The sequence below is a fragment of the Manis javanica genome, chromosome 13, assembly GCF_040802235.1.
Source record: "Manis javanica isolate MJ-LG chromosome 13, MJ_LKY, whole genome shotgun sequence".
Taxonomy (NCBI): domain Eukaryota; kingdom Metazoa; phylum Chordata; class Mammalia; order Pholidota; family Manidae; genus Manis; species Manis javanica.
The window spans coordinates 94,815,101-94,824,336 of record NC_133168.1 but is presented as its reverse complement, the minus strand read 5'-3'; the positions used below and the strand labels follow the sequence as shown (position 1 = coordinate 94,824,336).

The 9,236-nt window shown below is 60.6% G+C and overlaps 1 protein-coding gene across 1 annotated transcript; it reads left to right on the top strand.

The window, feature by feature from the left end:
- Positions 1-6,834: 6,834 nt before the first annotated feature.
- Positions 6,835-8,779, top strand: LOC140845324 (ral-GDS-related protein-like). The gene is made up of 3 exons (XM_073219299.1): positions 6,835-7,706; positions 8,021-8,124; positions 8,585-8,779. Exons 1-3 carry the CDS (start codon positions 7,551-7,553, stop codon positions 8,766-8,768), a joined length of 444 nt encoding a protein of 147 aa, XP_073075400.1. The 5' UTR covers positions 6,835-7,550; the 3' UTR covers positions 8,769-8,779.
- Positions 8,780-9,236: the final 457 nt, after the last annotated feature.

Sequence of the window (9,236 nt, the reverse complement as noted above, 5' to 3'; positions counted from 1 at the left end):
TTAATATATCTTCTTGGTGACTTTATACTTTCATCATTATGCATGGAGAAGGGTGTGAGCGCGCGGCCCGGTTCCTCTGCCTCTGCGTGTCTTCCGCGCGGGCGCCCCGGCACATGCAGAGCGCACCTGCTGTTGCGGGAGAGCAGCGCGGGACGCGCGGCAGCAGGGTGCCCAGGGCCGCCGGTGGCCTGGGGCGTTCGGCCCGCTCCGTGCCCGGGTGGGGGGCGGGGCTCGAGGCCACGGACACCACCCTCGAAAGACGGGCGCGACCACGGGCCCACGGACGGTGGTCCCCTCCTGTGGGGCCGGGCCTGCCCTACCTCCCTACCGTGGCCAGGAGGGGAAAAGCGCTGCCTCCGGGAGCGCAGCCCGGGCCCGGGGACGGGGGGTCTAAGGCCGGCGCTGGCCGGCGGGTGAGGGCGAGTGGAGGCGATCGGAGCGCAGGGCTTAGGGGCTTCCGCGCTGCGCAGGGAGCCCAAGGCCTGCCTGCGGGGTGGGGGACCCGCCGGCCTGCCCGCGGGTTGGCCCTGCCTCTGGGCGGGGATGCCAGGCTGAAGGCGGGTGTGCCCACCGCCACCCCCAGCCCCCGGACCGCGTGTGGGGGTGGGGGACGAGGCCCGGCATCCGCAGGTGGTCACGGTGGGGCAGGGAAGGGGCTGGGCGAGGGGGGGCACCCGCGGTGAGCGGGCGGGAGGGGCAGGCGGCCGCGAACTCTCTTGTCCCCCCACCCCCCGCATGCCCCAGGAGCTCTTTTCTCCTACTTTCTCTCTAAATAAAAGCCTCCCTGGCTTTCTTTCCTACCTTGATCATGTTGCGAAGTTCATTCTTTGACTATGGGAACAAGAACCCCGGTATCATTTTGGTCTGTTAAAATTCCCCATTCTGCCCCCGCATTGTTTCTGTGTCCCATCAAGTATTTTATCAGACGTTTCCTGTTTTATATTCCTGTGAATTACTTCCCTTTCCCTTGAAGTCGCAGACCCTCACCCCTTCTCCTTGGTTCAAGATGACACACAGACCTCATTCTCCCTGCGTAACTCCAGGGAGGGGAGATCCCAGGGCAAAACACCTTTGAAAGCGAAATCAGGCAAAGGGAGAAATGATGTTCAAAGGCCGTTTATTGCATACAAGGAGTCGCCCTGTGTGTGTGTGTGTGTGTCTCTCTCTCTCTCTCTCTCTCTCTCTCTCTCTCTCTCTCTCTCTCTCTCTCCTGTTGCAGTAGAAGAGAGCCAATACTCCCACCAAGCTCTCTGGTCCAGATAAGCCCTCGCTCGCCCACGTAATCACCCACTGATGGAGACAGACTACTTCTCTCCACCCCTTGGAAACCCCTGTTGATACCGACATGCACTAAAGCCAGGCCAAGAGATTCTGCAAATATTGCAATTTTACCCACACCCTGTCTGTGGAACAGATGTCTATGGCTTCCCTGTATGTACTTAATTAAATTTTGTTACTTTTTCTCCTGTTAATCTGTTTCATGTCAATCTGTTTCTTACTCCAGCTAGGGGAACCTCAGGGATGGAAGAAATTCTTCCTGCCACCACCGGTCAAGTAGCTATGTTTACGAAGGGCTGACCCAGGACCTCCATCTTTTTGTTGAAAGGAGCAAGATCGTGTGAAGAAACTGGAAATTATAGCCAGGATTCCTGCCTGGGTGTCACACACTGTAGACCTGAAGGGCCTGTTAGCACGTGTATGGGATGTTTACAGAGAGGCTGGTCAGTCTTGGGAGTGTTAGGCAGAAAAATAGATATGAGCGGGATGAGAGAGAATTAAGGCCAGTAAAGTTCACTAAGAAAGGGACTCAAAAACCATTCTGTCCCAGGGGACTGAGGCGGAGCAGAAAAGAAAAACAAAACGCTAGTGAATCAGCACAGGAATATCTGCTTGGACCCTTGCAGGCTGCTACTTCATGTGTCTGCACCCCAGCCTCTCTACCACGATTTCCCCTCGAAAAGCCCTGACCGCTCGCGTGTCAGGAGGACGGTGGTTCTCTAAGGCAGGAGCCTGCCACTCCCTCATTTACTAGCAAGTCAACAAACTATTCTTTCCTTTCCTCAAAAGCTTGTCACTGTGTTTTGTGATTTGACCTCAGGGACGAGGACCGGGTCTTGGTATCAGGAGCAGCACCCCCTCACCCCGACCAAGTGCCCGCAGTGCCGCTCCTTCAGTGTCAGAGGCCACAGGACCGAGCTGTCAGGGACGCAGAGCTCCCGGCTTCCTCCTTGCTAGCCACAGGGGACTGTGCCGGCCAGGAGTGCCTGCTGTGTGGCGGGTCAAGCACAAGCCTCTAGAACTCCCTCCAAAGTACATGTTGAAAGCAGTACTGCCTTCCAGGAGAGCTTACAGACTGGAGTGACCACCAAGGACTTGGAAGATGTCGGGGTGGTGATTTCCACAGACCCTTATTGAAGTCACCCACGTGGCCTACTCAGAAAACGGACAATTCTTGGAGATGACAGTGCATGATGGTCACCGTGATCGGAGTGTCTCAGATTGCAGTTATTGCTGCACATGGGGCTTCATCACTTGGTCCCCAAGCACCCAGTGTGTAAGTATTGGTCACGAAAATGCTCTTTGTTCTCTTCCTGTGAGTAAAGACCAGCAGGGCAGTCAGCTTTCAGCCGGCAAGGAGACAAAACTATCTCAGAGGCATATCAGACCTCCTGACTTAGGCTGTCACTTAGTCAGAAGGAACCTTCATCTCCTTTTCCTTCCAGAAGCCGTCACACTGGCCCATCCCATTGATGGCACTACGCCGATTGGACACAGTGATCAGGAAGTACAACCTGTCTAAGCACATTGATAGAGCAGTCACGGGTCAGAAGGTGGGAAATAAATCCAACAAAAATTCAGGGGCCTTTCGTCTTTGAGAAGATTCGAGAATTCTATCGTGTGGGCATGCCAAGCTCTCCTAAGGTGATGAACGAGGTGCTGTACCTGGACCCTCCTCCACCCCCCCCACACAAAGGTCACAGCAGCCTGGTAGACCACCTCGCATTTCAGAGCATAGACCTCATGTCCAGTGTGCTACTCTGACCCATTTACTGATTGGTCTGAAAAGCACCTAGTTTGAGAGCAGCCTGGACCTTTGGAAGGTGGATGCCAGTAGATGACAACACCTGGATCCCCTCTCCTTGCTGCCCCTTCCAGGTGCACACCTGAACATGGCCTAGCGGGGGACTGGCCTGCCAAGATCACAAGGCCCAGTCCCCAGCCTGACTTGCGTGCTGTTCCACGCTCCGCGCCAAGCCTGGTCGGCATTCCTCCATCTCTGAGTCTGTTCGTCGCACACACGTGACACCAGCCCCCAGAAGCTGGAGGGGGTCATTCATGTATCCCTGGGGATGTCCCTAGGGAGGAATGTCTGGCATGACCCTCCCTGTGCAGGCTGGGACATTGGGCAGCTCCGGGGAGGTGCTATGGCTTCAGCAGGACAGGGAACTGGTGACAAAAAGTGGCCTGAGCTCAGCTCTTGTCTCCTCGGAGCTGGGACCCTAGTGTCATTGCCAAAGAGCGAGGGGAGGGATCTGGTGGAGATCTGTGTACTCATGCATGGCAAGGGCCAGGAGGGTGGGCAGTCAGGAGCCCAGACGGGCATGTGGGCGTGTCTGAGTTCACAGAGCGGCCCAGGAAATGGACCCTTGAAGAAGTGATGTCACTGAAGACACGCCCAGTAGAACCTGAATTGTGACCCGGACGGAGCCCAGCTCCTGGTCGCAGACCCCAGTCCTGCTCACTTGACCGGAGGCGCTCGACAGAGCAACATGCGGTCTTGTTGTGCGGAGCCTTCTGAAGGCGTGGGAGTCAGGGAAGCCGAGACGGAGAGTCTTCCTGCTCGCTGTGGGCGTTGGCTGAGAGAACACTTCCAACGCCTCTGTCCGTGTCTCCCGAGGAGCCCCGAGGTAACACAGGGCAGCCCAGAGCGGGCCCCTCCAGGACCAGGCCACTGTGTGACCCATCCCGGGCTGACCTTTCCCCCGGCTCCTTGTGTGTGTGCAGTGGGCGTGGGGCATGCGGGGACTGAAGGCTGGGGAGCAGGGGGGCAGTCAGTGTCACAGCTCTGGTCTCATCACTCAGTAGTGGAGGTGAGTGTTGGGACCAGGTACTTCCACCCACATGTTAATCCTGAGCCCGGGGGGTGTCCTCTCCTTCCCCCAGGACTGGATATCTAGGCAGATGGCCCTGTGTGCCTGATCTCGGGGACAGGGGTTGGGTTCCACATTACCCCCTGCGGGGAGGTCCACGCAGCCCCGGGTGCCTCCTCACCTGCTACCAGGCTCTGGCTTTGCAGAGCTCCACTCTGGGGAGCATGGAGGAGCTGATGGGTGGATTTACCTACTCCATCTCCCTGGACCTGGGGCAGGCTGCCTACACCCCAGGACCCCATTCCAAGCCTGGTAACCTGCCAGGGCCCTCCCAGGGCTGCCCCACGAGATTGGTCAACAGACCCACTCCAGAGGGCCTGGAACCTCGCTCCCGGGGGCACCCCGTGCCGCTCCTTGCTTGCATCCCAGAGGGCTGGGGGCTCTCGGGTGAGCTGCAAACCTCCCTTGTCCTGGTGGTTCCTGGGTTTCCCACTGACTATCTCCCTGCTGCCCCCCTCAGCGTGAACCTGAGCCATCTGTCCATGGGACTGAGGTCCCCAGGCGCAGGGCTCCCTGGACAGGCGTGAGGAGGAAGGGGAGAAAGCGCACGGGACGAGTGGAACCAGCTCCGAACACCAGCCGGAGCAATCCCGAGGCCAAACTCCCTCCCCAGGACGCTGACCAGCCCACACGTGTGAAAGAGAAGCAGGGACTGTTCACGGCAAGGTCATCTTCAGGGGCAACCCTCAGCCGGAATGCTTCTTGGCCCCTACTCTCTGCAAAGGATGCTGACCAGCCAGCCACGGGCCAGCGGCTCCCCCGGTGAGCATCCAGCCCCTCCTCGGCCCAGACGGGCCTCTGCCCACAGCCCGTGGTGTATCCTGAGTGTCCCCACATGTGTCTGAGCCTCAGTGTGCTCCTCTGACAGGCAGGGTGACTGGCGATCAGCCTGTTAGAGTGCCCATGGGAAACACGGAAGAGGCCTTAGAGGGGCTCCCCTGGCGCCCGGCAGTGGAGAAAGGACTGCCAGCCAATGGGCCACTTTGGGGCTCACTTCTCTGTACCCGATGAAAAGCCTTTGGCCTCACCTGTCAGTGGCCTGGAGCCTGGTTCATTTGGAAAAGCACATGGGAAGCAGCCTTTGGAACGGAGGCTCGCAATTCCCTGTGGCTGTGCCGGGACCTTGTCCCCACCGTGGCCACATGGGGGGACCTCTGGGGACAGCAGAGGAGCGGTACCTGGGAAGGTTCGGGTAGGACTTCCTTCAGCCACAATAGGTATGCAGCACCCACTTTGTGCAGACCCTTTGGGGAAACTTAGCGTAACAGTGAAGGAAGCGGACACACTACTGGGACCCTGGCCCGTGTGGAGTCGGGCAGTCACTTCAGGCGTCATCCGCAGGTCACAGCCGGGAAGCGTCACGGGCGATACCCTCACCGCCTCCTCATGTAATGGGGGGCATGAAGAGGGGCCAGAGGAGAATCTGAGAAAGTGAGCGTTCACTGGGCCAGGAGGGGGCACTGCCTGTGTGCACAAAGTGGGTGGAGGAGGCGTGTAGGCCTTGGGGCAGGGGGCGCACAGCAGAGCCCAGCAGGTCACTCATCTTCGGGATCCCACGGGCGGGCTGACGAATGGGGACTTCCTATTCGGGAGGATGGGAGAGGATGGGGTCCCAGGAGAGAGACGCAGGGTCAGGAAGGGGGAGGGGCAGGTGCCTGGACAGGCAGGGGAGTGCACAGCGGACAGGCCCACACAAGGGTGGGCCGCGAGGGCAGTGTGGCGGGTAAGACCAGGCTTCTCACTCTGCCACCCTCTGGCCTTCCCCCAGTCCCAGAATTGGATGGGCTAGGCGCCTTGCCTGGGAGCCCGAGCATGTACCCAGCATCATCAACGCGAGCCAGCTTTCACCCACCGTGGTGGGCCAAGAACTCCACCACTTGGTCCAGGAGGAACAACGGGGGCCCACGGTGGCAGAGCTGGAAGGTGAGGGGCTGCAGCCAGGGAACCAAGTAGGGTGGGCTTCCCGGACTGGGGTTCCCTTCAAGGCAGTGAGGGCTTTTCTGTGATTGTAAGGCGCGGGGAATCAGGCCCAGGGTGACCCTTTCTCTGTGTCCTGCTCCAGACCCACGGCAGATGCAGCTGGCTCCAGGGACACGCGGAGCGCCACCTTCGTGCCTAGAGCCCGTCCAGGAGCTCCCTGAGAACCCTGTGCTGGAGCTACGGCCGGTGTCACCTGCTTCAGCCGCTGCAGAGCTGAAAGATGTCCCAGCAGTGGCCTCAGCCCAGGGGCCAGGCCCTGAGCTGGAGCCCCATGAGCCTTCGGGCCTGGGGCCCAGGGCACTTGCTGGAATGGCACCAGGCGTGGCAGAGCCAGGTCCAGGTCCAGAGCCCACAAACCCCTGTGCTGCGAGCCCCTGGGACATCCCAGGACTGGTATCAGGCCCCGAGCGGGAGCCCCATGAGTCCTCGGGTGCGGGGCCCGTGGCACCTGCAGGAATGGCACAGGGCCTGGAAGAGCCAGAGGTGGCCCCGGAGCCCACCAGCCCCTGTGACGTGAGCACCCGGGATTTGCCGAGAGAGGAGGAGCAGACCATCCTGGCGTTTCCTCCCCGCCTGGTGGCCGAGCAGCTGACCCTGATGTGTGCGGTGAGTGGAGCGGGCTCTCGGGGTCGGGGGTGGGCCTTCCCTGTGTCACGGGCTGCCCCAGACCTGCCGTCCCGACGTGGACTCCTGTGATCTGCACACACGTCCCAGCTTCCCCACGGACTCACCATGTGCCCTGAGAGACTCTCCTCACCCCCATACCCTCACTGACCACACAGGGACAGTAGGGCCGGCCCTTAGGGATCCTTCCAGACCAATGAGGAGTAGCGGAGGGAAGGTGGGCAGGGCCTGGCCGGGCAGGGAGGGGCAGGGCAGGGGACGGGTGCTCAGGGAGGTGCTGCCAGGGCCTTAGGTCCTCGGGCCATTGGCCTGGCAGGCTCCTATGGCCTCCACACTTCAGAGGCCCCTGCCATAGATCTGACTGCGTGGGAGACACAGACACCAACAAAGGTCCTGGTGGAGTTGTTTCAGGGGAAACTGTACCTGAGGGGGGAGCGGGATCCACTGGGTGGCAGCATGGGAGGCAGATGCCCCAGGCTGGGCAGGCGTGACCTGCCTTGTGCCTCAGGGAGGACATGAGTGAGGGGGCCTGTGAGCAAAGCCCCTCTGTGCCCCATCACTGTGGGGTCCTGTGCATCCGGTCCTGGGCGCCTCAGTGGACGGGGTCTGAAGTCCAGACGGCCACAAGGCTCACAGCACGTCCCCAGCTGCCTTGGCACCAGCTCTGACCAGTGACTCTGCCTAGGAACAGGGGCACCAGGGGCACAGCTGCATGACACCTCTTGTCATCCCCAGGAGCTGTACAGTAGGGTTGAATATGGTGAATGCAAGGCCTACGTAGAGAGACACCCACTGATGGAAGACATTGAGCTCCTGGCCCCCAACATCCTTAACATCATCAAGCACTTTGGTACCACGTTTTATTTGGTCATCTCCTCCTGCCTCGGGGGTCCAAGCACAACAGCCCAGGACAGGGCCCGAGTGGTGGAGTTCTGGATCCAGGTGACCAAGGTATGTCATGGGACGGCCCCGAGGGTCCCCTCCTTTGCCAGCTCTCAGGATGGGTGCCTGCGGTCTACCCTGCACGGTCCCTGGGCCCTCCTGCCAGGGGTGTGCGGACCTGGACTCGCAGGCCCCGGGGGTGGGGGGGCACAGCCATCCCTGGCCCCTTCCTTGGGTTGAGCCACAGTCCTCCACCCAGGAGGGCTGCTAAGCAGGTACCAGGTGTGCTGGGCTCCCTGGGTGTCTGTCTCCTTTAGGACAGGAGTTCATGGGGAATAGAGCAGAGAAGCAGGCCACGCTCTCAGCTCTGTCTTCCCTCCCAGGAGTGTCTGGCTCTCAACAATTTCGAGTCCTTCCGTGCCATCATCTTCGCCCTGCAGCGCCCTGCTGTACGTCGACTGAAGAGCACCTGGGGACATGTGTCCTGGTGGGTAGTCCTGTCCCTGGGACCAGGGCACCTGAGTGGACAGGGACACCCCTATATCTTGCAGTGTCCCTTAGTGGGCTGGGACTTCCTGGGAGGTGGCAGAGCCTAGGGGCAGGGATGGCGGGCTCTTGGGGACCCGTGTAGGAATCAGTTTCCTGCAATGTCAGGTGTGGGGTGAAGCCCATTGGAGATCTGGAGCTTGTGCTCTGCAGCAGGAGGTCTCTGCCCCAAGGACGGCGACCTGGCCCCAAGCAGATTCGCCCCCGGGAGAACAGGGAATGGAGGCCCGGGGTGGAAACACGCAGCCCCCTCCCCAGGCCACGGATTCCCAGGGCTCAGGGCCGTGGTGGGAAGCCTCCTGCGGGCTAGTGGGCCTTCTAGGATCCCCGTGAAAAGGGGTCGGCCCCGAGACTCTCGCCTGCTGGCTGCATGTGTCCCTCCTCCTCTCCCCTCCCCTTAGGAAGAGTTCCTGGATCTACAAAAAACTTAAAAAGAGGAACAAGGGGTTTAAAAGGAAGCAGCTCCTCGAGGTAAATGGGGGCTGGAGGTATGGAAGGGAGGGGTCCTTGGGGCAAGTCCTCTGCCACGCTGTGGCACAGATTTGGGGAAGACTCGAGGAGTGCGGGGTGAGCCGGGCAAGCTGATGGGGAAAGTAGGGTCCCCCAGGCCCATGAGGGCCTCGTCTGTCACCCTCCCTGGCTCCACTTGACTGTGGGCCTGGCATCCAGTGAGGACCCAGGGGACAGAACCCCAGTCAGGGCTGGGGATGGCGTGGCGTGGGCAGCAGGGATGGGGCCTGTGGCCGAGCAAGGTTGGCTTCTCCCCTGGGTCCTCTGAGCCTGTCACTGCCCCTCTGTGGACTCGGGCTCCTCATGTGGACATGGAAGGTTGCCGTCACCCTGGGGTGTGGGCCTCCCTGGTGAGCAGGGTTCAGAGAGCACAAGAAAGGCTTCAGCTTCTTGCCCCCCAGAGTCATGTGAGGGGAGCCATGCTGATAGCCGGGTGACAGTGGGTGCTCAGGGCACCCTGGGAGGCAGAGGGACCTCCCCTGACCCTCTCAGGGCGGTGGCCATGGCCCAAGGACACGCATGAGTATGAGTGTGTGCTGGAGC

Bases quoted from the DNA above. Each gene is read 5' to 3' on its own strand.
- LOC140845324 (XM_073219299.1), top strand. From the start codon at position 7,551: ATGGAAGACATTGAGCTCCTGGCCCCCAACATCCTTAACATCATCAAG. The intron at 7,707-8,020 runs GTATGTCATGGG...CTTCCCTCCCAG, and splicing joins TCTGGATCCAGGTGACCAAG to GAGTGTCTGGCTCTCAACAA. The intron at 8,125-8,584 runs GTGGGTAGTCCT...CCCTCCCCTTAG, and splicing joins ACCTGGGGACATGTGTCCTG to GAAGAGTTCCTGGATCTACA.